Genomic DNA, 27,793 nt, shown 5'->3' on the forward strand with positions numbered 1-27,793 from the left:
ATTTAACATTCCGCTGACATGAACTAAACAAACCTAATATATGAACCAAACTCCCCTTGGATCATAATATTAGGCTGTAGCCTCTTTAAATAAATAAAATCTTATTGGTCTTGTTTGTGGCACTTTTCCAACATACGTACAGTACTACTCTAACTGCCCCTAAACAGTACGCACCACAGAATAGGCACTAATGTCCCAACATGATATCAAGTAGTTCAGTACTGACAACTACAGGGTATCTGCATGAGCCAGATTACACCACCAGAGATTACTAATTGTTACATATCACAGCTGTCCTCATCAGTGTGTGTGCAACAACAAATGTTTGAACAGTATCAATAAGCCCATTCCACAGACATAATTCCTCTGTTGTTCATACTGCACTGCTACCCTTAAAAAATACACTGTAGTTCTGTCCCAGTGGCCTTTATCCAATACAATATACATCTTTCACAATAAATAAACAAGGAGCCGTTTCTCATAATCAGTAGCCTTCAACAGCCACACGCACGTCTAACATTGTTACTAAGCACCACTCACACTCGTCAACTGTATCAGCAACAGTTACTGTACTGTCTCACCTGACTCATGTATCTTGCCCATGACAGCAGACAGAAAAGGATCCTAAGATTGCAAATATTCACTGATAAAAAAATAAAGCTTCAATGTATAAAAATTTAAACAACACTCACCCAGTCCTGCGTAGTGTTCCCCCAGCCCGCCATTACGTGGTTCTGCACAGATAAATGAGGTACCACTGTATAAAACACCACTGCCAAACTAAGGTGTTCTGACTAGGAGTAAAGTCATGTACACCAACATTCTTTACATCTATACACCAGTACGTACTCAAATTCAAATTACAATTAACACCCACAAGCAGGATCTTTATTAAACATTGATGTGAAAGACCCAAAAAGAACTTGAAAGTCCTGGTAATCAAGGGGTCCCCTGGGTAGATAGTACAGTACAATAACATTGAAATAGTGACAAACTATAGGGACTCCCAATGATAAAATGACAAAGGTCGAGTAGAAAAATTGTATAATTAGATATGAAAATCAAGTTCCAGAAACACTGTGAACCAGTTAAACATCAGTCTAATCAGCCAACTTGGCCAGCAACCAATTCATAATGAAAATCCTGCATGCAGGACAAAGAGCTTGACAGCTACTTTGGTATAGTAAGTGAATTGGGTGGATAATTTTATTGTGAACCAGTGCTGTACTCACTTAAACATGGTCCAACATGATAGCTGTGTTCAAACATACCCTTTTGTCATGAAGTTACTTTTTATGAAGCAAAATGAACCAAATTAAGCCAAACCTAACCTACCTAAACTTACCTATAATAAATTTAGATAGGTTTGGTTTGGTTAGGGTGGTCTTTAAGAATTTGATGGCAATCTGGTTATCTATTTGATAGCTGGTTCAGAGCAAAATACCCACTGCAACAAGTGAAAGCAAGAGAAGAAAGTAAATTTGGCATTTTTTTTAAGAAAGGTGCATATTTAAATGTACAGTATAAATATATCCATGCATGTTTGATAGGAATAGTACATACCATTAAATTTTATAGTGCTACTGTACTGTATATTGTAAGGGTATTCTTTTGCTTTGTCATTTAGGAACAAAACTATCTTCAAATTTTTCTTTTTGTTTTATAAATTATCCCACATCCATTTATTTGAATTCCATACTGCTATACCAAAGTATTTTATTACTCTTCATCAAACCTTAATGTTTTACTGTACTGAACAATTATGTCAATACCAGCAACTGCTACTTTAAAATACTTTACCGATCAACCTTTCTCTGGACATGTAACTACACGATATGCTGATAAAGAGCAAAGTGAGGTACTGTACAAATTACATAAAATATGACAACTTTAATCAAATTTGTTGGAGTCTGGTATATTCTTGTTTGGGTATGCAAATCACCCACCTCTTCACACCACGTGCTTCAAGTTATAGGGATCGGGTGCTACAGTTGCTCTCTAAAAGCAAAAAGCCCAGCCAATCGGCACAGTCAAAGCCAAAGCTAAATATACCAGCTTTTGAATTCAGGACCACTCTAACACTCACAATTCAGTTCCAGCTAACTAATCTATTAACCAAATGGAGGAGGAAAGCTATCCAAATAACCTGACTATGAACTCCACTAGTATAGCTAACAGGAAGCCGATAGAGACTATAAAAAGAAAACTACAAGGATTAGACAGACTTGCAACCCAATGAGAGATGATTTTGCTTTATATGGTAGGCTGTATCTATTAAAGTTGACCCCAAGATTACAATACCACAGTTATATAGTTTTATTCTAGAAACTCTGGAAAAGAATAGCCATCAGTACCCAGTCCCAATGATCAGTGAATCACACATCCCTAGCATGACAAGTCTTGTTAAATTGCCTTCAAAGTCACGGACCAGGTACAGTACATAACACACCAATTACTGTAAGTAAGAGAAAGAAAATATAAATTAAATCCAGGAGTAATTCCAAGACAAAAACTAACTTACAGCCCCCAAAATTAAAAAAATTCAGAACAACCAAACATGAGGCCTCTAAAACACAAAGGAAGATGACACAACACTATCACTGCCCACCTCTGCAAACAAAACACTCAAGAGGTATTAGAAGAGGCTTTTGACAGAATTTTGAGCAGCACAGGAAACAATCATGATACTGTACTATACAGTACTGTACTGTGCTGTATTCTATGAATCAGCTCAAGCTTCTGTAATACCAAATTGGATGTTGAGATTATTATTCACCAGAAAGAAATTATCTGAAGAATTTGCTTAAAGAATAAAGCCATTACAAAGAATGATTATCCAATCTGTATACAGAAGATAACACCATACATTTAAAAAAATATATATATATCCTTCAACATCCAGCAATCCAGCTTATTTTTGGCTGTGAAAATGCATGAAAGCTCACTTGAGCATACAAGTTTCTATATACGGTAATACATAGTACCTCATTTATATTTTTCCTTTAGATTAAAGGAAGAAAAGAATAACGAGGAAATTTTCAGATGATGAAAATGGACATATTGAACAGCAATACTGTATACTACCATCACTTTACTGTTTTGTTTGGGTAATAATTTCTCCAAGACCAGATAAGCTCTTTCACACCAATACAGTGATATCTCTGTTAGCCAGAACAATTGGTGCAGAGCACTTCCGGGAATGAGAGATTTCCGGATAACAAGACGACTCTCTCAAAGTCAGAAAAAATCCCTCATCCACAGAATTTTCCGGGTAATGGAAAAATTTTCTCGGAAGTTCCAGAAAATGCCCATTACATCATCTCTCGAACCCGGAAAAAATCCCTCATCCCGGAATTTTCCGGGTAACGGATAATTATTCTCGGAATTTCCAGAAAATGCGCCTGATTTTCATATCTCAGACCCAGAAAAACTCCATCATCCCCGGAATTTTCCGGGTACCTGTACCGGGAAAATGTTCTCAGAATTTTTCGGAAAATGTGCCCCTCGGAAAATCGTTCCTAAAGCCGGAATTTTCTGTAAAATTTTGGCTTTGGGAACGATTTTCCGAGAAAATTTCAATTCCGGCTATCGGAGAGTTCCGGGTTTGAGGGATTCCGGCTAACGGAAAGATTACTGTGTTCATAGAGCAGAGACCTCTATTTTTGTTAATGTAGCCAGTACATATTTCTTCTTTACTTCAAGAAGTAAGTGTAAGTGTGTGTGTGTGTGAGGAACAACTGTATCCCTATTTCAAGTTTTTCATGGTAAGGCTACAACTACCCAAAATACTCTGATACTGTACAAAGAAACTTCTCCCAACACAGAGCTAACTTTATCAACAGAATATCAACCCAAGGTCACATAATCCTAAAACCCTGATAGAGAGCCTACAGTTCTCCTTATTCTCCAAAATACAGCTCAATAAATAAAAGCTCTCATTACGTATTTTAACACTTTGCATCTCAAAATATTCATAAATGAATCTATCAGTAATACTAACAATGCAAAAGATCACTTTTTCTTTTGACTTTTGTGTAATGAAACTATTGTCACCATCTGTGTTAAGACATTTTGGTTTCTGATTGTAACTTGAGGTTCCATACACTGATGAACCTTGTACAGTAGTGGCCACTGGAACAAGAAGCCCCCCAATTGATTTTAGGATTACTGAATCAAAGGTCAAACTGATATTTGCTAAAAACAGAATTTTGGTTATTGAAATGTAGCAGGAATTGACATACTGAGTCATGGTATTACCTGCTGGTACTGTACTGTATAGTACTGGGTTTTTTGGGAGTGTCAGCCCACCAGGGCACAGGTCAATGACCCCACATCAGGGCCCGGGGGTGAAAATATTATTATTATTACAGTATTATTATTATAATAATAATAATAATAATAATAATAATAATAATTTTATAAAAATGTATAACAATTAATAAAAACAATTATTAAAAATATTAAATAATAATAAATAATAATAATAATAAATACAAATATTTAAAAAAAATCAATAAACAAACTATATACAAGTACTCCTCGACGTATGACCTACTCGACTTACGACCGCCGCAGTCGTATAAAACATTTTTCAAATTATGTACGTATGTTCGAGTCCCGACATTAGTGATCGCGCTGTTTACCGGTACTGACAAAAAAAATTTTTGTAATTCCCTTTAAAATGGCTGGCAAGCGTAAAAGTGAGAATTCTCGTGGTGCTGAGAAGAAAAAGAGACACCCATTTTAGATTTTCTATGTACTACTACTTTCACATTTTCGACTTACGGCCAATTCGACTTACGACCTGGTCATCAGTCCCTAACCCCGTTTAAGTCGAGGACTGACTGTACTGTATGTATGTTGTGTTCTCAAAGTAAGAGAAACAATTGAAACCCTGATATTGTGTGTATCTTATCATTAGGAAGAGAAAGTTCTCTACTGATACAGTATTCTAATTCCTTGGTAAAAGGTAGCTGGCTGAGGGATTTATATAAATTTTCCAGTTGCTGTTCATTATTGTACATTAGTTCTATAAGACTTAGTCATAAGAGAACTACACCGTTAAAAAAAATTCAATAAAAGCACTATAGGTCCAGCAATACCTACACTCACCTCTATAGTTAAGACTACAGGTACTTCAAATAGAATTTTTGACAGATACATGTACAGTGAATCCTCACTTTACGCGGTTAATTCAACGCGTAAAGTGAACAACATAACATATGGGATTAATTGAAATAGAGACCGGGCCGACCCCCAAACTCCACTTTTTCAGACACAATACCTACGTTGTAGTAAAAATAACTTCTTAATTTTATGATGGTATGCACACACAATTAATAATTAAGAGAAATATCAATAATATTAGGTTTTTTAACACTTACATTAGTAGAAAAGATGGTTGGGCACACGGGGATGGGCGGTTGGTTCCGAGGCAGAGGGCAGATTATTGGCCCTCACCTGATCACTTGTATCAATTGTATCACTATCCACCACAGAGGCTTGCAGGGCCTCTTTGTCAAACCCCTCAAAGTCCATATAAGTCTATATCCTCACTATAATTATCATTATCACTGACTTGGGCCGGCTGTGGTGGGTGGCGGGTGAAGAACTCGGTAATGTTTTGATGACTGGGCGACCTTGTGCGCACCCTGCTCGCACCGCTTACACAACATGGCGGATGGCGGGAGAGGGCGGGAGAGATGGCGGGAGGTTTGGATCCAAAAATGGTGCGGCTCGCCAGCCGCTCTCTGCGTAAAGGGGTATACGCACCACGGAATGTGAGCATTCCGGTTTCGGCAGGGTACCGCGTAAATGTGGAAACACGGAATGTTGGACCACGTAAAGCGAGGGTTGACTGTATTTGAATTTTTCAATTTCAATGCTGTACTTCCTTTGTTTTGCTTCTCCATACAGTAAGATTAATCTAGTTTCTTAGGAAAGTTTATCTTGGGTATTTTGTATCTGTAACAGGGATGGGTGTACTGTACATGCCTTAAATCATTGAGTACTGTATGTGGACTTTGCTCCTTTACATGTTTACTTTCCTGTACTGTATGTCCTACCTATTTGGGTGCAGAATGCCTTTAATAAGTGTATCACACAAAGTCCAACCTTCAGTAATGGAGTAACCAATTTATTTGTACCATAGAAAATCTAACAATAACTAATTATGTACTTTTGTTTGTTTGTTTAATTTCCATTGCTTGTCCATTTTATCATGTTGTATCAAAGTAATATTGCTAAAAGTAGTGTAGTTGTATTGTAGGGTAGTATTACTGTAAAACACTGCTATAATTATGTTATACAATAAATGTATTTATTTGTGGAATTATTATTATTTTATGCATTACTTGCTCTACCAAACACAAAGACAGCCAGACAGCCTGGCAACCGACTGCGTGTGTTGCCGAGTACTTTTTTATAAAAAATAATGCAAATAAAATATTCTAAATTAATTATTTATAGCAAATATGTATTATGATCAGTAAATATATGCATTACTGGCAATCCCGGACACAAAGGCAAGCCAAAAAATAGCTGACCAAGAGTGCTCGCCGTCAACAAGCTGTACCCATATTTCCCTCCCTCCGTGCTGCCAGGGAGAGGCACCCTAACCGGGGGCTTAAGGGTTATGGTTAATTATTTTAAGAATCCAACGTAAGTACAACTGGTTTGTAGTACAGGTATATTAACGTATGAGAACTAGTTTGCGTGGCACAGTGGTGAGGCGGAGCAGCTTGTGGGGAGTAATGTGTCACCCAACCACGCACTTTGAGGAAGCGTCGGTACGAATTACACTCACCACAGTAACATGTGTGATCAAGTGTAAACTGTTGTTTTTTTCTTATTAACTTTCTTTTTCTGACCTCATCATGGTTCCCAAACGCAAACCTGATGCAAGTGATAGTAGTGCATCCATGAAAAGGAAAACAATTACAATGGAAGTGAAAGTTGATGCAATTAAACCTTCCGAAAAAGGCAAAACATCCCCAGTCATTGGTAAAGCGTTGGGCTTCAGTCAGTCAACAATTGGAACAATTTTGAAAGACAAGCACAAAATACTTGAACATGTAAAAGGATCTACACCAATGCAGTTAACTGTGATAACAAAACAAAAACATGGATTGTTAAGTGAAATGGAAAGATTGTTAGTGATATGGGTGGAAGATCAGCCAGCCCAAGGTTTTAATGCACAGGTAAGTATTAAACTTTAATTACTTTTCTTTACTGTATTTTGTCATTCAATTTCTTCTTTTCTCTTAAATTAAGTGATTCGAGATGTACAGTATAAAAGGACTTATACTATGAACTTCTAGCTAACGTACATTTCCAAGTTAAGAATGTCCTCAAGAATCAAACTCGTTCGTAACCCAGGGATCCCAGAACACTACTGTGCAGTACTGAAATTCAAACACTACAGTTCTCAGGAAAGTGAATGGCTACAGCAATACAGTATGTTCAATAAACTTAAAATTTTGTCTATAAACAATGATTCCACAATAGAGATGCATGTTCACTTTACTATTTTGGCTTAAAAAAAAAAGAGTAAAATGTTGTGGGTCACAACATACCAGAGTAAGAAGGAGGGTGTGTGGGTCACTAGCTATATGACACACTACTGTTACCAGCCATGTTGATCACATCCTCAAGGATTAAATGTGCCATTCTCTCCTTTCTGAATGTATTCTTTTTCTTTGTAAATACTGTAAATGTACTGTAGTAAACAGTAGAAATAAAATACAGTACTATATTGTATAACTAATATATGGGTTTTTCATTAACACTTGCGCACAGCCTTATTTACAGCTACCCCTTCCACGCACCTGGCTAGTTGTGATCTTCTTGCACGGAAGAGCCACTCTGTATTTTTTTTTCTTAGGATAGATTTTTGGGCAACTGGTTCATTTTCTTTGCATAAAACAAACTGCATTACAGTAAGCATTCAACTGATTGGTCTCTTCACATGAAAAAAAAAAAAGAGAAGAAAGAATTTTGACGATGTGAAGTCAAGCATTACAGCTTTCAATACAATCAACTTATATTTTAGCTAACAAACAACCAAACAAGGACAATAAGTGTTAGAAAACAAATGAGCAGACATTTTAACACTTTACACAGTATTGGTGGTGAATTTACCAATAAGACTAGTAAATAGAAAAAATGGAATACCCCTGTATCTAGATTTTTTTTCCAATATTGTTCACTCTTATTTAAGTTCTCACCATTATTATTATACAGTGAACCCTCGAAGATCCAGACTAAAAGGGGGGGACCACCAGTGCGGAAAAGCTGATTGTCCGATTTTTCAGTTTTTTTTTTAGGAGATTAGCCCACGTGAGCAAGCCAAAAATACAGTACTGTACTAATGTGGTGATAAACAAATTACCATATATAAACTAGGCATTTACCTATGATAACATTACTAAAATTGTATCATTACTTAAGTTATTGAAATAATATTCCCACAAACAACAATTGTCAACTCTGTTTATGTTTCCCACCTCCTCGGGCACCTGTGTCCAAACAACTGACAGGTCAAGCGGCACCCACGGGCCTAATATGTTCTTTGCTCTGGTTTGGGAATGTTCCTTGGGGAAACTTCTAGGAGGCTTCTTAGATAATAGGTAGTAGGCAGCTACCAAACAGGGAGGTACTACTGCCTGGGAAGATATTGGTAGCATAATGTATTGTCTAATGGTAGACCCTGCTGCTATATGGCATCACAAAAATTTTGACAGTCCCAGGTTGCTGATCTGACTTTCTGCCTCATTTACACACAATTGCAGGGTCTCAATTGTTTCTCTTACCATTGACAACACAACATACACATATTGTTTCTCACTCTTGATCTTTTTTTTTCATTTTGTATTTCTTTATGGTTCTTTTTTATTATTATTATTATTATTATTATTATTATTATTATTATTATTATTATTATTATTATTGCAGTGTTGTTATAATTATTATTATTGTTATCAATATTATTTTATTTTTGTTTTTACTTTATTTGTCTGAATAATTATTATTACATTTTCGCCCCCCAGGCCCCATTATGGGTCAGGGACCTGTGCCTGGGTGGGCTAATCCTTGTGTATAAAAAAAAGAAAAAAGCCCAGAACCACCAAATTTTTTGGTCCGGATCTTCCGAAATCCAAATTTCCCGGGTCCAGATCTTCGAGGGTTTACTGAACAGTATACTGTATTTTTTATTTTTTTTACCAATTATTCCATTAGTGATTCCTCAGTTAATGAACGCCTCGGTTAACGAATTACCTTCCATAAGAATCTTCAATTCGATTAACGAACAAAAATTCGGTTAACGAAATTCTTACGAAATCATGTCAACATGTTTTCGCTTGCTCACCAGCTGGAATATTAGTCCGCCAATACAGTAATCGGTTCTAGGGCTTAATTTCATTACCATTTGAGTAAATATCAAGAAGGTTGTACTATTCAATAATTTTCCAAGTTTTATATTAAAGTTTTTAGTCATTTTAACACTTATTTAACATAATTGCAGTACAGGAAACTAGTTTTTGGTGCGCCAATCAGCTACTTGACTCACCCACCAAGGCGTCAGTTTGTATCTCTGGTCAGTGGAGGTAACATCTTGCTTGTGGCTATCTTGAAAATAAAGTATTTTTACGTTTTTACAGTACAATTATTGGTCATTCTGAAATTTATTTAACACATTGACAATATATAGTGCAGTGTTGATTTAAAGAAAGTAATCTTGAATTACACCTAGTGAACTTAAAATTTTATGGGTGAAATGACGGCATCAAGCATGGGGTGATTTCTCTTCCATCCCCACTTCCTTCTCTTCTCCCTTCTCCTCCACCACCACTTCTAATTCTCATCATCATCAACCAGGAGCCTTCTACATACACACCTCAAAGTACGTGTACTTTACTGCATATTTTTTTACTTTGTACATAATTTTCGGTGAGCTGGAACCAATTACCCAAAATCCCATTGAAATAATGGTTTCAGTTAACAAAATTTTCGGTCAACGAACAACCTTCTGGAACGAATTGTGTTCGTTAATCGAGGGACCACTGTATAAGTGTCTCGGTATGTTACGGTGGTTTTAGAATTTTGCTAGCATGTATGGTTTGGCTGTAAGCAATTATAGAATTAAAAATCCATACCTAGCAGTTCACACACAAACTATGTTTATAAGTTTGAATCAGTAAAATATATACTAAAAAAAATTTTTAAACTAATAAATTAGTTTACAAACAATTTTATAGGCAATATTACTGCAGGGGTGTGAGAGAGGGACAACGGGAGAAAATTTAAAGGGAAAGTGTGCAGCACATTCTGGTTTGACTGCTGGTAGATGAGTGAAGGGTGCTCAAGCCTTGCCACCATCGTGCTAGGAGGAGTTGACATATATCTAATTATAGCATAGTCTGCATTTACGCGGTCTATTGAACCCGTAGAGGCCTGCGTAAAACGAGAAACGCGTAAATGAAATAACAGAACATAGAGATTAATTGAAATAGAGACTGGGCCGACCCCCAAACTCCACTTTTTCCGACACAATACGTACCTTGTAGTCAAAATAACATCTTAATTTTATGATGGTATGCACACACAATTAATAATTAAGAGAAATACTAATAATAACAGGTTTTTTAACACTTACATAAGTAGAAAAGATGGCTGGGCACACGGGGATGGGGGGTTGGTTCCAAGGCAGAGGGCAGATTATTGGCCCTCACCTGTATCACTTGTATCAATTGTATTACTATCCACAACAGAGGCTTGCAGGGCCTCTTTGTCAAACACCTCAAAGTCCATATCCTCACTATCAGTGACTTGGGCCGGCCGTGGTGGGTGAAGAACTCGGTAATGTTTTGTTGACTGGGCGACCTTGTGCGCACCCTGCCCGCGCCGCTTCCCGCGTAAATGACCAAATTTACAGCGTAATTAAAGCATTTCTTTCTGGCAAGGCACCGCATAAATGACCAAACGCGTAAACAAAAGCCTCGTAAATGCAGACTGTACTGTATTGTTGGATTATCACGAGAGTGAATGTTTCGAGGAGTGACATGCCAAAATTTCAAGTGTCAGTCATAATTATTCGATTTTTGGTGAATTTTTTCTTTGGGTAACACATGAATGACATCAGTAACAATTTGACAAGATTAAAATTGACATGGATATTGAATCATAGTGCCCGAGTTTTAAACATCTACACTGCAATAGGCTATGACTTTAGATATAAAATTAAATTCCAACATTCTAAAGTAAGAAAATATCTGTAACGTATTTTTAATCATAGATAATTGCCTATCTGGCTGGGGGGGGGGGGACAGGCTTGGAGACAGGGTGACCTGGAGAGATTCAAGTATTGTAAAGCCTTATTTTATTTTTAATTCATGATGGCAGTAGCTTAAATGAACCTGACAAGTCAGCTTAGTATTCACAGCAGAGCATTATAAATCCATGTGGAGGCTATAAATTTCTGACTTTTTCTACACATTCTGTACCTTTATATCCAATTGTTTTCTCCTCTTTTTATTTAATTTGCACCTCTTGATGCTGCCCATACAAGAGTAGGGAGGAGTAGAATTAATAGACAAGACAGACAGACAGACAGATAAATAGTGTGAAATACAGATTACAATCAGGGATACAGTACAATGTGGTCAGTACCAAAGCTTAAGAGAACATCTTTGCATGTGAATAATCCAAGATTTTGTGGAAATATGGTCAATAATTTTTTTTATAATATATCTTAACTAAAGGAAGGTCAGAGTGCACATCAACCCCAAGACTGGCGTCAATGACTTTCATCCCTGGTTAGGTGGTGTGGGATTGGCATATACAAGGTTTCACAAAAATGAGGTCACTGAAACCATGATCTGAGGTCAGGTCAGGATTACTATCTTCAAACTCGAGTCCATTATTGCTAAAGGACATCACCCCAGGTGGCAAAAACAAAATGAGATGGCTGTAACCTCCTATCTCAATGACTATAGTAAGAGCACCATATAGTGTACATGATCTTGAGGAAATGAGGCCACAGAAGGCTCAATTTCATATCTCTGCCAGGATGTACTTCCATCCCATGATAGGTGCCATGATGCCAAAGAACCTCATCCCAGTTAGTACGTGCATGAACAGTAAAACAAATAAGACTGCAGATCTGAAGTCAGAGTAACCAATGGTAGAAGCAGTGGTATCAAAGGACTTCATCTCAAATCAAGTACTGTAATGTTAATATTATAATCGGGAGGGAACAATGCTTGAAAACTCAGACTGCATGGAGAAGAAACAAAAGCAATAATATAAAATTTCCTCCTATTCCCTTTATTGTACAATAATAAACATACATTGACACTATTTGGATGATGGGTACTTTTACAGAATACGTATTCTCCACTATGCAGGGTAAAATTTACACCAAAAATAATACACTACCGTACAGTATCTAAACTTACATTTTTAAATATTCTTAGATTTGTGTGATATTGGTCATTGTCATATGCAATAACTTGGTCACAAGGATAAATAGCAGTTTAGCAGTTTACCCCTAACACAACGAGGAAAAAGTCAGTGGGACTTACAGTCCAGCAAAAGTGACATTTCTTACAACCAGGTGAGGTTGTGAAGTTGTTAACATGACCATATTATGTGCATGTGTACACAGTGAATTTTTTCATCAGTTATATTTCACTAATTAAAAAAATTTAGGTTAAACTTCAACAATCTAACTAAAATACTGTAGGTGAAAAAATTTTCAGGCCAGAATTAATAATATAAAGCAAATATTTTATTAATGTGCTATGAAATTATGATGATGAAATGGTAAAAATAAAATGGTAAACCTTGTAACCGAATGTTGCAGAAGTTTCATCCAGCAAAGCAGAAAGCTAAACTCACATTTCACAATACGTACTCTATCATATGATGACAAAAACACTGTTACAAATACTGTACTGCACTTACTACAATGATTTTTGTTTTAATTCATTACAGTAAGCACCAGCTTGATGGTCCACTGACCAGATAACGAATATTTCTTTTTAAATCTCTACAGAACTTTGTGGTTGCATGAGGGTACAGATAAAATCTATAACTTACCTTGAGAAGATTCATGTTGCTGACCTAAAGACCCTGACGTTCCCGGACCCGGATATAAACCTGCCGAGGAAAAGGTAAAGTAATTCAGTAAATCTCTTCTGTTAATGACAATTACAATACAATTAAAAAAAATATTCTCATGATTATCTCAAAGAATAATATTCTTGAAAAATGTGTTAAATTCCAGGATCCAATTCCAGTCTAAACCAAGCATCACTGAAGCTCATGAGAGGCTTAAGTTTAAAAAATGTAAAGTATAATGTGTCTTCACAGAACAGTCCTTTTGTCAGAGGTATAAATGCATTTAGAATACAGGAACTGTAACATTCAGACAATATGTGCGTATGTATGTATACTCTCACCAAAAACTTCTTGAGCGCTTAAGCACTATGCAATCTTAAAAATGAACGAAGAACCTGAAACCATTCCGAGATGACAAGCCCCATTCTGCTCATTCTCACATCCATCGTGCACAGGTGTTTGAGAAGTTTTTGTTGAGTGTACATGATGTTTAGCTTGCCTTCTAATTTTAATGTTAATCCAGTTGAAATTTTAAGACATGTGATGTTACACTTATCAGAATGTGGAGAGACAAGGGTATCCAGAAAGTATGCACATCTAAGGACAATGGTTTGACCAAATTGTAAGGATTAAAGTCAATCCAATTGAAAGTGTAAAACCAACTATGTTGAATACCAGTATTATAATATACATTGCAGTATACTAAGTATTTCACCACTTGAATTTATTTTGCACAATAAGGTTTTGATATTTAACAACAACCTCTGATTGCCTTTGAACTCTTGCCAATCTTCTCCCAAAATATTGATTGATGAACTTAATTAGAACCAGCATTTTGTCCATCAACCAGGTAAAACTGACAGAATCAAAGGACTGGAACCAAAGTGTACATCTGAATATATTACAGAGGTGTACAATTTAAGATAACCCTTACCTGCAGCTTCCCTTGGTAGAAGACCCATGAGTGGTGGTCTGATCACCATGGGTGGTGGACTGGCTAGAGCCTCCTTCTCCCCACCTCCTTCTCCCAACTCTACCCCCATTTCACCTATATTCGTGTCATCACTAAGGGAGTCGTCTTTAACGATGTGAGGATGTAGCAGTGCCTGTGTAGGGCGGCTACTGGAACTGTTGGTAGGTGGAGGTAGAGCTGGGGGTGCATCACTGCTTCCTTGGTACCCCTGGATGCGCTGCCTTAAAATGGAGCCTTCTGTTACTAGATTTACTGCCTGGTCTGGTATATGGCAGTCCTCTTCTCCCCCAACCCCCTCCCCCTCATCTTCCTGCTTTACCTTTGGCACATCTGGGGCGGGGAGGGGGGCTGCTATCAGTGGGGGCGGGGGTAACTGTGGGGGAGGCGCAGGCTGCGAGCTTCGGCTTGTGTTGTCTCCTCTCTGACTGACTGAATTAAGAGGCTTAGTGAGAGCTGCAGCCAATGTAGATCCCTCCAAGTGAGGACTTAATTCTATTCGGGCTGAGGGCACATCTGAGCGGGGTGGGGTAGAAGGTGCTGCGGTGGAAACTGGTAAGCTGAGGATTGGACTACTGGCTGGTCGGCGTTTCTTGGGTGGTGGTGAGATGTGGGACGGCTGCTGGAGCATATGGCTGGTGGGTGAAGGTGTGGATCTCAAGCATGGTGAGGACGGACCCTGAACTGCTATGGCACCCAGGCTGCTCACCACCTTGTTTACCAACCCTCCCTAAATGAAAATAAAATGCAGATACAGTATTAATTAAGAGCATTTTTACTTACATGTTATGTAAAAAATATGATATCATGCATGATAAATGTACAAATACCACTTCTAACAAGAGTACCATCTTATATTATATGCATAGGTACTGCCATATTAGACCTTTAATTTCTTATTATGCATCTTGTCCAATGAATAATATTTAATGAAGTTTCACAAAAGCATCTTTATCCATTAAAGACGTATACTGTACTCCGGACAATGGAAAGTTTACACACACTCACATGATGAACTTATGCAACACAATGCCAATTAAAAAACGCATACAGGTACTACAGAGAAAATTAAAGTTAAAGTTAAACAAGAGAAACAACCTGCAAAATATAACCAATTATAGTACACTGTACATTACAATTCTTTTTGTTTCTTTAGTTTTGCAACATTTAAGGAAATGAGCCCCACACTGTACAAGTCCTAAATATTTCAAATTTAATCTGCATCCTTATTATGAATAAATACATACCGTATATACTCGTGTATAACCCCCCTCGTTCATAAGTCGACCCTGATTTTTTGACCAAGAAATCGTTAATTTACGATATTCCTCGTTTATAGTTCGACCCACGTTTTTGAGGGTAATGGAACAACAAAACCTTCACTAAAAACGCTCTACGTCCTATAAACTGAGGTTCGCCGTGCCTGAAACATGAGTGCCGAAGGCAAATTGTTTACCATTTATTATTACGACACTTTACACTGAAACGCGGGTAGTTTCATCAAAAATATTGTATATTTCCATTCAAGTATTTATTCAAGTCAATTAGGAAGGAATATTATTGTAATACAACAGTTTTTTAACTAAACCATTCGAAAAGCGATTACGGTAACATCTTTTGAACGAAAGAAAGCGAAAGTCATTGTTTTCGTCACGATTTTATCCCACTTTCCACTGTAATATGTACGTAATTTCAGCAAAAATATTACATTTCTGTGAATGTATTATATCAAGCACAGTATGAATAGAATATCATTGTAATATAACAGAATTTTAACCGAAAACTATTAAAAAAACGAGTAACATCTCAAGAACAGAAGCTTAGGTAAAGTCTTTTGTTTTCGTCATGTATTTTATCCTATTTTACATTGAAATACATCACGTTTCAGCAAAACTACTATTTATTTCCGAGAATATATTCATTCAGGCGCAGTTTAGGTAAAATATACGTGTGATGTAATAGTTTTTTAACTGAAAACGATTCGAAAAACACGTACCCTCTAGCCCTGTTCAAGGAGAGGACTGGGAGAAGCTGTTTGGTGCTGCAGACGATGACAAGGAAAATGATTTTGATGGATTTTAATGAAAATATTCAGAAATATGGTATCGTAGTATTTATTCAAGTCAATTAGGATAGAATATTATCGTAATACAACAGTTTTTTAACTGAAAACCATTCGAAAAGCGATTACGGTAACATCTTTTGAACGAAAGAAAGCAAAAGTCATTGTTTTCGTCACGATTTTATCCCACTTTCCACTGTAATACGTATGTCATTTCAGCAAAAATATTACATTTCCGTGAATGCATTATATCAAGCACAGTATGAATAGAATACCATTGTAATATAACAATATTTTAACCAAAAACTATTAAAAAAACGAGTAACTTCTCTTGAACATCGGAAGGTTAGGTAAAATCTTTTGTTTTCGTCATGTATTTTATCCTATTTTACATTAAAATATATCACGTTTCAGCAAAACTACTATTTATTTCCGAGAATATATTCATTCAGGCACAGTTAAGGTAAAATATACATGTGATGTAACAGTTTTTTAACTGAAAACGATTCGAAAAACACGTGTACCGTCTAGCTGATACAGCTGGTGGTGCGTGATGCGTCGTTGTAAACAATAGGAGGTTGAAGTAGATTACCGGGTATTATATTACGTGTGAAATATCAAAAAGGTTATTATTGCCGGTATTTTTTGTAGATCAATGATAACTGTGATACCGTATATGATATGATAAGTTAACCTGTGCTAAGAACTTCAACATAGGCTGCTGAAAGCACGTTGTAAGGTAATTTAGCCTATTGTAAGTTGGTGAGCTTCATTTGCTGAAGGAACTGCACAACTTTTCATTACTAATTGGTACATATTTTACGTTTCCATTGTTTACTGGCAGTAAATGGTAAATATTTTTCATGTCTGAAGCTAAAAGTTGCTCCTCGCCCTTCCCATCAAGCATGGGTTCAACCTAACAAAACTATTACACATGTATAGGACGACCCCCAATTTTTTGCCTAAAAATTTGGTCTTAAAAACTCGAACTATACACGAGTATATACGGTAAGTTCTAGATATCTGAGGAATTTTCATGGGCACTCAAGAAAAACTGAATAATTTGCAAGGACATATGGCAATAAATTTGTTCAGTTAGTTGTAAATTTGATTTGAGAGTGACTGCTGCAATAACTCTCTTCTTTACTGGTACAACAGGAACAACAGGAATGACCCAAGTACATAGGAGAGGTGAAATTTAAATAGAATTGGTACACCAAAGATCAAGGTGGTGGACTAAAATGAGACTGGTGACCAAATAAAACTGGTCATGGGTTGGATTAAAATGGGATGATAATCACTAAACAATCTTATTACTATACCTGATCTCTCTGCAGCTGGTGTGCAGCTATGTGAGATTGCTGCTGATTCTGTTCAGTGAGTCCCTTAATATGAAGCATCTCAGCAGTGCGTAAAAAGGTTGTAAGCCTGTCTTGAGATACATAAACTTCTCCTTGATACACAAAGCTGAGAAGAGCTGACATATCCACATATGCCACATCTCGTAAAATTATAATGGGGTGCTGGCAAGGATTTTGCTGGAAGAGAAAAATAGGATAAATGTTATTTTCAAGATAATATGAGTCTTACTTAAACAAAATAATACATACAAAGTTTGTTATTCAGTTATAAAATCATTCTGTAATTACTATTCCTTACCTTGAGCAAGTTTCTGAAGTAGGGGGAGCAGGCCGAAAGCACCACCTTGTGGGCCTTCAGACTGCGCCCCTCACATGCCAGCGTCACGTCCACAAAGTCCTCATGGTCGCGAAGATGTTCAAACGATGTGGCAATGTTGCTGTGAAAGTTGTTCCACCGCAGGCAAAAGTGTTGGTCACTACCCATGGCGATCATGTGCTGCTTACTACTGCAACAAATGGGAAAAAGACAAGAGTCTGCTATTAGCAAAAATTCTGATATTACCATGTAACAAAAATAATATTGTCACTCTAAATCACCTGAATCAATCGGAACCTTGCACAATTCAAATATTTATATTATTAGGACTACAGTGCTTTGCAGGTTGTGTTCTGGAATCCACACCCACAAACACAAGTTCAATCCCATGGCCATACAGGGTTACTGGCACTGTATATAGTATACAGGGGAGCCTCGACTTACAAACGTCCGACTTACGAACGCCTGCCGATACTAACGGGGTTAAACTTGAAATTTTCAGTACAGTACAGTATTTTATTTACCTGATGACCTCTTTACTTACATTTACTGTATTTTGTCATTCTATTTCTTCTTTTCTCTTAAATTAAATAATTTTAGATGTATATAAGGACTTAGGCTTATAGAGGTATTTTAAACATTGTTCTGTAAGTGTGGTATGCACATAGCATGTGTTCCGACTTACGTACAAATCCGACTTAAGAACGTCCTCAGGAACGGAACCCATTCGTAACCCAGGGACCCACTACAGTACTATTATGGTGTGCTGAGCTGTTCACAAGTCTCATTTATTTCTTGGTCTTAGCTATCCCTTCTCACCTGGGGGTTGCCAACCAATAAATTGAGGAAAATGATGTAGTGTAACTGTCATTACAAAGGTCACAGGTTGGTAATAAAATGATCATTAGTGTGATCAGAGGGACTACCCCCCTCCCTCCCCAATACCTAAGAAAATACCAGTCTGGAAAAAAATATTATTATTCATTTACTGTATAGATAATACAAATACTGTACTGTACTAGCCATTGTAGTCCTAACATCCTCTACAGCAGTGCCCCAAAAAGGTTAAATATTTATGGACAAGCCTGTAAAATTTATCTCGTGGAAAAGTGGTTCTCTACTAATATGTGCTACAAAATATATTATTATACAGTAACTGTACTTGTGTGCAAAACATATGTACTATACAGTGGTACCTCGGTTAACGAACGGTTCGGTTTACGAATTACCTTCCATAAGGATCTTCATTTCGGTTAACGAACAAAACTTTATCGATTTACAAAATCCTTACGACAACATGTTTTGGCTTGAGCATCAGCTGATAGGCTAGTCCGCCAATACAGTAATCGGTTCTAGGCTTACATTCGTTTCCATTGGAGTAAATATCAAGAAGGATTGTGCTCTTTAATATTTTTGCAAGTTTTATATTAAAATTATTAGTCATTTTAACATTTATTTAGCATATTGATAATACTGTATATGCAGTATATGGAACTAGTTTTTGGTGCGCCCATCAGCCACTTCATTCACCCACCAAAGCGTCTGTTTAACTGTTTACAGTGAAGGAAACATCTTGTTTGTGGCTCTCTTGAACACAGAGTATTTTTACGTTTTTACATTACCATTATTGGTCATTGTGAAATTTATTTAACATACAAGTATTGATAATATATAGCGCAGTGCAGTGTTGATTTAAATATAATAATCTTTAATTACAGCTACTGTATTGCATCCAGCATGGGTCCAAAGAAATCTAGAAAGGCGATTTCAATTCAAGTGAAACAGGAAATTATTAAGTAACATGAAGAAGGCATTAGAACCAATGTACTGAGTAAAGAATATGGCATGTCGGCATCAACTGTGTCTACAATTCTGGTGCAGAAAGACAAATTTAAAGAAGTGAAAGTGAGAGATAAATCTACCAGTGTTTAAAGGTAGATCATTAATTGCAGAAACAGAGAGGTTACTTCTTATTTGGATTAAAGAAAAACAAATGAAGGGAGATTCCATTTCTACTGAATTTATTTGTGAAAGAACCAGGGAAATATACGAACATTTGAAGAAAGATCAACGTAGTTCTTCTGAAACTGAGTTTGAAGAGTTCAGGGCCAGCAAGGGCTGGTTCGATAAGTTTAAGAAAAGAAGTGACATTTATAGTGTTGTTAGGCATGGTGAAGCTGCCAGTGCAGATAAAGAAGGAGCTGAAAAATTTGTAGTGGAGTTCAAGGAACTGATGGATGAAGAGAATTATCTTCCACAGCAAGTTTTCAATGTGGATGAAACCGGGCTGTTCTGGAAGAAAATGCCCAAAAGGACATTCATCAACAGAGATGAAGCTTCTTTACTGGAGCATAAACCCATGAAGGACCGTCTCACTCAATTGCTTAGTGCCAATGTTTCAGGGCATTTCCGACTGAAGCCTATGCTTGTATACCACTCTGAGAACCCCAGGGTGATCAAGCAACAAAAGGTGGTAAGAGGACAACTTGGAGTTTATTGGAAGTCAAACCATAAGGGATGGGTAACGAGACAGCTCTTTAATGAATGGGCAGTTGAGGTGTTTTGCCCTTCTGTGAAGTTACCTAACCACCAATAAACTCCCTTTAAAGGCTCTTCTTCTTCTGGATAATGCCCCTGGTCATGACCCTGAACTTGCCAGCACTTTAGAGGCTCCATTTGACTTTGTCAGTGTTGTTTTTGCCTCCCAACACTACATCAATTATGCAGCCAATGGACCAAAATGTAATCAGCAACTTCAAGAAGCTGTACATGAAGAATATGTTCAGAAGGTGTCATCAGGCAACTACCACTGATCCTGATCTATCACTGGCACAGTTCTGGAAGCTGCAATACAACATCCTGGAGGCTGTAAAATTGATCGAGTCAGCATGGCAAGAAGTCTCCATTCGATCCCTGAATTCTGCATGGAAAGCACTGTGGCCAACAGCAGTCCATGATTTTGAGGGATTTGAGGAAGAAACGGAGTTGGACAAGGCAATTGTGTCCATTGGTCAATCAATGGGACTCGAAGTGGAGGAGGATGATGTTGAAGAGCTTGTGATGTCTCATGAGCAGGAACTTACTCCTGAAGACTTGAAACAACTGGATGAGATGCTAGAAACAGACAATGGTGAGGAGGAAAAGGAAAGTGATGACCATATGTCTTCATCAGACTTAAAAGATGTTGTTCACCACTGGGAGATGTTCAGGAAACTGGCTTCAAGGCACCCTGATGTGAAAACAGCAAAATCGATTTTGTTTACTGTGGAGGACAAAGTGGTCTCCTTCTTCAAGAACCAGCTAATGATCAGGAGGAAAAATGCCCCACAACGAAAAACTTACAGTTTCTTCTCTAAAAGGCAGCATGAGAAAGATGCTTCCCCTCAGTGTTCCTCTTCAAAAAGGAGACAGGATTTCCACCCCCACTTCCTCCACCCCCAACTTCTAATTCCCATCAGCATCATCAACCAGGAGCCTTCTGCATACACACCTCAAAGTAAGTGTACTTTACTGCATTTTTTTTTTTGGTACCGGGTATGTACTTTTCTGTGAGCTGGAACCAACTGCCCAATATCCCCTTAAAACAATGGATTTGGTTAACGAAATTTTCGGTTAACAAACGACCCTCTGGAACGAATTGTGTTCGTTAACCGAGGGACCACTGTACGTATTGACAACTGTATATTTTTCACACAGTATTTTCATTCATTCTTGTCCCCTAAAACCAGAGAATCTTAGGTTATGGACTACAGTACTATAGTACAGGGTACTTAGATATTTCACATCAAGAACTACCTGTACGTACTCTACTGCTTCGGCCATTCCTTACGCATAATGTGTCAAGAAGATTACACAAAAACTAAGTTATAAATTTCACTGATCTTTATGCTTTTAGCGGATCCCCTCCCTGTCACAGCATGTTACGAGATGCTCAGTGGAAGTAGCGAGTACAAAAAAATTATCTACATGTACTGTAACACTGCCTTATCTTTGTATTTTTCTGTGGGTTTCAATCCTTATATTTTATCTTACTATGTCTTCTTTCGTACAGGGCATTTTTTGCTGAACTGTATTTATGATCTACTTTTTGTGCATTTTTTTTCTATGCCTTTGTTTATTTATGGATAAAGTTTACTTTCTATAAATTATGTAAAAAATGCAAATTTACTTTCACATATCCCAATAAAAACTACATTTTTTCTTAAACCCATGATCTTGTGTAACATTTTTTACAGATCGCTTGGTGTGATCAGACCCTCGCTGTTAGCGGTGGTCCAGCAGTTGGTGGATGTCTGACGGCCAGAAACCCAGAGTGATAACAACAAGGAAGAGAGTCGATTGAAATAAATAAAGCTGGCTTAAGATTTAAAACAGCTAAAGGTATTTGAGAGTGGCTAAGTATTGAAATATGTTCCTGTCTCAACAAGACATACTGAAAGTAAGATTCCATCTTTTCCATTTGGGCTTAAATAACTGGTAATGAAAGCATTGTGTTTTACAATGAAAACTCAGCTAGTGTGATGCAAATATAAAATTGCAGTCACGTTCAAGATACTGTACTTGTATATTCATCACAATGTATCAGATTTTGCTTTCACTTTTATTTAAAGGTGATTTTTGCATCTTGTGTTCTAGTAAAGGCTGACTACAATAGTACAGTACGGGGTTTTTGATGCTTGTTTATGAGCTAGTAGCATGACTGTATAGCTTACATTTAAATGTGAGCATTTTATCTCCTTTTATTACCTCTTCTTACATCATTGTAAAATATAAATTAAGTGACTGCACTGTTTAGTTTGCTTTACATGATGCAAGAGGTAATAAAAGGAGATAAAATGCTCACATTTAAATGTAAGCTATACTTGATAAAAAAGTAGTAGAAATGGACCAGCTACCATCTTCTATATTCTAATGAAGAACTGACACCCCTTCTGTATGCAGCTTGGAAACAAAATTCACATCCAGTATTAAATAGCATTTAGGGATCAGCTTAAGAGATTCAAAGATGGCATGACATTGATTTTTGATCCCACAAACAAACTACAGTACAGGTATACTGTACGTCTCCTGTAAATAGCCAGGCTCCAAAAACTGTATGGTGCAAACTTTGAACCCCTGAACTGGTTCCTTAATACAGTAAGTACAGTGTACAGGGTACAGTACTAAAATGCACTATCAAAATTACAAGGAATTGTGGGCAGTTACAAGTAAATGGTGCAAGTTTCACTTTTTCTTCTTTCATTCATACTATCAAAATTTTTATAATCAAGTAATATATTATTTACTAATAAATGTTTTAACCCGTGATTGTCTGTTGAGTAAGTGCAGAGCCTGGGAGTATGTCTACTGTTAATTCTGGCCCCCCAGCACTATACAGTACACTGTAATGGGAAAAGGCTTGTTTTATATGCAGTATAAGTACGTATACAGTACTGTACAGTATACATATAAAAAATTACTTAGCCAAATGTTTCAACTTTCTAATCACAACATGGCTATCTGAAGCATTGTGAATACAGTAAATATAAAAGGTAAAGAATCATTCTGTACACTGTACAGTATATGCAAGTAGAGAATGTGCGCAAGTGTGTGTGTATCTCTACCCAATGCCTTGCTACCTTACTCTTTTTCCTGTAACTTTCTATGCTCATCTTTGATAACACTCATGTACTATGCTGTCCCTCCTTACTTTGAAGTTTCATTACCATTTGATTCATCCCCACATAAACATGGAATAGTAGTTAAGACATTGTAAACATAGAAATAGAAAAATAATGTACAGTTTACTATACATCACCTGTCCATGGAATATCAGTTAGGGATGCCTTATAGTATATCCATCTTCAATATATATATATATATATATATATATATATATATATATATATATATATATATATATATATATATATATATATATATATATATATATATATATATATATATATATATACAGTATATATATACAGTATATATATACAGTATATATATATATACAGTATATATATATATCCTACAAATACACGACTCAGATCATGTGCGTACCAATTTGTAAACCAAACTACTCTTTGACACATGAGAAAAACACTTGACTAGGTACTCAAGAAAGCTCCACTATCATTCATTTATCAGTGTGTGGTGCAATGCGCAAGAATTGTTTTGGTCTCATGCTCTACTGCTGCCAGTCAACAATTAATACAGTAGTATAGGATTAGCCAAGCACTTTAGCCCTCCTTACACTTAAGTAATATTTTCGACTTCATACAGGCTATGATTAAAGAAAAAACTACATTTCATTCACTACGAAATATTTCAAAACACACCTATTAAAAGTACAAAGCATAAATTTGTGAATTGATAAGAAAACTGATTGAACTATGCTCCAGATTTATCTTCTCTCTCTAAAGCCAGATTTTTTATAAACACAGAATAAACAAATACTTCATTATTTTTGTCACCACACCCACCTAATTTTCATATCTATAATCTATAATGCTTAATTCCCCACCCCCCATAAAATATAAATCAGAAGCTAAGTATCCTGTGTTATCTAAAGCACTCAGCTGAAGAAACTGAAAACAACCGTCCTATGGATAGTTACGTACATAACAGAATATTTGACAGTAATATGTTGTAATTTACTCTATATTCCACAACAGCAAAAAAGGTCCCAAAATCTAAAAACAAAATGAGCTAATTCATCTACAGTATAACTATCTTCATAGTATAGTGTAATTATATTTCTCTGAATAGCTAATTCACAAGTCTCTATGTTCAAATGTTACCTTCTACACTGTGCAGTTTTCAATTCATAACTCCATGAATCAGCGTTGCTTCTAATATTATACAGTACATGTAAAATTCATACCACCTTATATATAACTATGATTTTCAGTTTAAGATTCTAAGTATGCTAACAGGTCAAGCATAAGACCTTCAGTAACATTTTTGATTCTCTACATTATGCTTATCTCCACACCATAAACCTTCCTATTGAACTGGATTCTGTGTTAACTTGCTACTTTCTGCATTAAGCAAATTTCTAAAACCTCTGCTACTCCATTATGAAACATTAAATAAATCATAAAAACAACAACCAAACCTTAAACCCCACCAATTATAAAACTTTTCCCTGTAAACCCAGTCAGCTAAAAACTTATATATCATACTGTATATATAAGTAACACCAAGTAATAAACTCCAACAACTGTCAGGATCCCACACTGCCAGTGACAAAATGGGCCACAATTCCCTAAAATACAGAGGGAAAAATGCTGCTTATTGAACTCGTCCAAGATTTTGTAGGGCTACATCCACAAATTAAGATACATCAAATTCCATTTCTATTGTATACAGGTATTTGAGTTTTCACATTCACAAGATGGCCAAGGGGATATTTGAGGAGCTCCAGACCATAGCCTGCTAAAAGCTATATATCGCTGAAACGTGTTATGTATTGCTTTGTATTCCCCAATCTCTCTTCTGTCCTCTGGGTAAGCCAGAGAGCCAATTGGGAACATGTACATGTGGGTGAGAGTCCCGTGAAAAGAATTTTGTATGTTACACATTCCTACCTGAGCATTTTACTCTATTTTCTATTTTGACACTTAGCATATTATGGTCTATAGCTCCTCATTTGTACACACACACATATGGAAAAATAAATAGACAGAATCTTCAATTACTCCCACATCTCCTGCAGAAGGTAAAGAGAAACAATAAGTGTGAGTAAGACCTGATCACTGCAGCAACCTGGGCAGTTTAAAAAATTCTCTTTCTCAGCCAATCAGTAGCCAAAGAGTTGAAAGAGGCACCTAAAAATCAGCTTCACACGTCAAGGTTTCAAAACAGGTCGAGTGTCCTTGATGATAAGATAAGCTGCCTCACCCGTGTCACAACACTATATTGTACAGTACAGTATCTCTCTCATGAATGGTTCATGATTAAGCATTAATACCTGCACTTTAAAAAATCATCTTAACACAAAAATTTTGGAGTCATTTCAGGAATTCAGTGAAAGCTCAATACTCTTTTTCAAAACTGTGTACCAGGTATGTATGAAAATATTTAAAGTGTGTCTATGGGCTTAAAAATCAGTGTCATGCTAAGTATAAGCCTCAGAACTTAAACATACAACAACTCAGGCACTGAGCGAAAATATAAAACCATAAACTTGTGCACACATTTAAGTTAGCATTACTACTGTAAAGGTAATTGGGTAATCTTGTAATACATTAGGGAGTTGCAACCCTGCCTTGCTAAACTAAAAGGGCATTTTGAAGTCCGACATATACTGCTCAGTTTCCACTCTGTAAAAGTGGGTTAGCAATAGTAAGAGCATCCAGCACTAAAAATTTGCTTCAAAAAATGCCTGATGGACACTAGAACACCATACCATCAGGTATCACACCTAACTCACAGGAGCATGGAAAATGGCTGTAAAACGGTGATGATCATAACCATACTTACAAAATACTAAGCAAGAAGTATGTCCTCGGACACAAGTGTTTTGCCAGCAACAGAAATGCAATAGCCATTCAATCTCAAATGATACAGAAAGACAACAAAGGCTGTTCACAGTTCAAACATGACCTTCATACTGCCAGAAAGAGAGAGCCTAACACAAAAACTCTAAAAACCATATCATCAAGATGACAGTGATTTACAAACTACTAGAACAAAAATAAACATTTTCAATGTTACTGATAATCTATTAATGCTAATTTCAGTTAACTAATATCTGTAAAATAGCAGCAACAGAACCTTAATGTACAAACTTATAAAATTCTGCTCCTCGTGGCACAGGCGCAACCAGCCACCTTGCCCGCACAGGCGCTGCTCACCATCTCACCCAGTATCATAAAAATTAGAACACATTCCAACCCAAGCTGCGTGTTCAGTGTGGGTTACCGTACCCCATCAATAATAAAGTCAACTCCTAAGCCTAACAAGTTCTTCCATAGCTAAAGGGAACAAATTGAAGTTACAGTCAAATCTGTATTTTCATACTTCAAACACCTCTTTAACTATCTCAAAAGTACAAGCAGGTGCTGATTTTGTGTTTAATAAAACTTCAATACATAATATAAAACTGGCATTAGATATAAAAGTGGCATCACTTAATAAAGTGACAGGTAAAGAATCCTGTTTCAGATAATTACAAGGTTCATTAGATGACATATCCCGTGGCCCTGCAGGTGAGACTTTTGAGTGGAGAGACTCGACACATTGTAACCATCTGGGTACAGGCACATCATCCATCCATTTACAGTACATACACCGTATGTATCATGTTTTGAAATTCGATTGAAAACTGACATGAATGTACAGTATATTAATTGTAGTGTAGTGAAAACCCTTTTGAGAACCGTTGGATAAGTTGAATTTAGAAGCATTGGATTACAAACACAAATACAGTAAACCCTCGATAACTCGGAATTTCATATAACTCGGCATGGATATGGTCTCGGAATGTAATAATAAACTCGGGAAATGCAGAGACATATAAAATTATTTGGGAAAATCTCGGTATATCTGGCCACCTGCATCACCTACCATGCCTGTCACACGAGAATAACCCGTTATAGTACCTCCTTCTTTCCTCACACAGCCAAACTGTGGAATGCTCTGCCTTCTTCTGTGTTTCCATGCTCTTACAATCTGTCTCACTTTAAAAAACTGGTTTTCCGGCATCTTCGTGGTGTAGATTAATTTTATTACAGCATGAACGTGAGTGACTCATATATCCATGCAAATTGTAAATCTTTGTATGGAAGCTTGACAAATAAATGTAAGTGCAATTATCTGCCCATATCTGTGATCCTATCTTATTATTACTAAAGGTAATGACTGATTGGTTATGACAAAGTATAACCAATAACTTAGATGGATGTTGAAAATTAATGGAACTCATTAAATCATCATTTATCAAGTATAAATCATGGAATGTCGGGTGGTGGAGTGAA

The 27,793-nt window shown here is 36.6% G+C and overlaps 1 protein-coding gene across 10 annotated transcripts in view; it reads right to left on the bottom strand.

Moving 5' to 3' along the window:
• The window catches only part of LOC121880395 (protein abrupt-like), a 131,150-nt gene that overhangs the window by 94,237 nt on the left and 9,120 nt on the right, over window positions 1-27,793 (bottom strand). For 7 of the 10 annotated variants that reach the window (XM_042387580.1, XM_042387584.1, XM_042387583.1 and 4 more), the window contains exons 2-6: window positions 17,811-18,018; window positions 17,474-17,689; window positions 14,054-14,819; window positions 13,099-13,158; window positions 693-734 (exon numbers count right to left, since the gene is read on the bottom strand). In XM_042387580.1, coding sequence (XP_042243514.1) covers window positions 693-734; window positions 13,099-13,158; window positions 14,054-14,819; window positions 17,474-17,689; window positions 17,811-18,005 — 1,279 coding nt within the window. In that variant the 5' untranslated portion in view covers window positions 18,006-18,018. The remainder of the gene's footprint in view (window positions 1-692; window positions 735-13,098; window positions 13,159-14,053; window positions 14,820-17,473; window positions 17,690-17,810; window positions 18,019-27,793) is intronic. The other 3 variants (XM_042387582.1, XM_042387579.1, XM_042387577.1) reach the window with 2 other exon arrangements.

The sequence above is a fragment of the Homarus americanus genome, unplaced genomic scaffold (genome assembly GCF_018991925.1).
Source record: "Homarus americanus isolate GMGI-L3 unplaced genomic scaffold, GMGI_Hamer_2.0 scaffold50165, whole genome shotgun sequence".
Taxonomy (NCBI): domain Eukaryota; kingdom Metazoa; phylum Arthropoda; class Malacostraca; order Decapoda; family Nephropidae; genus Homarus; species Homarus americanus.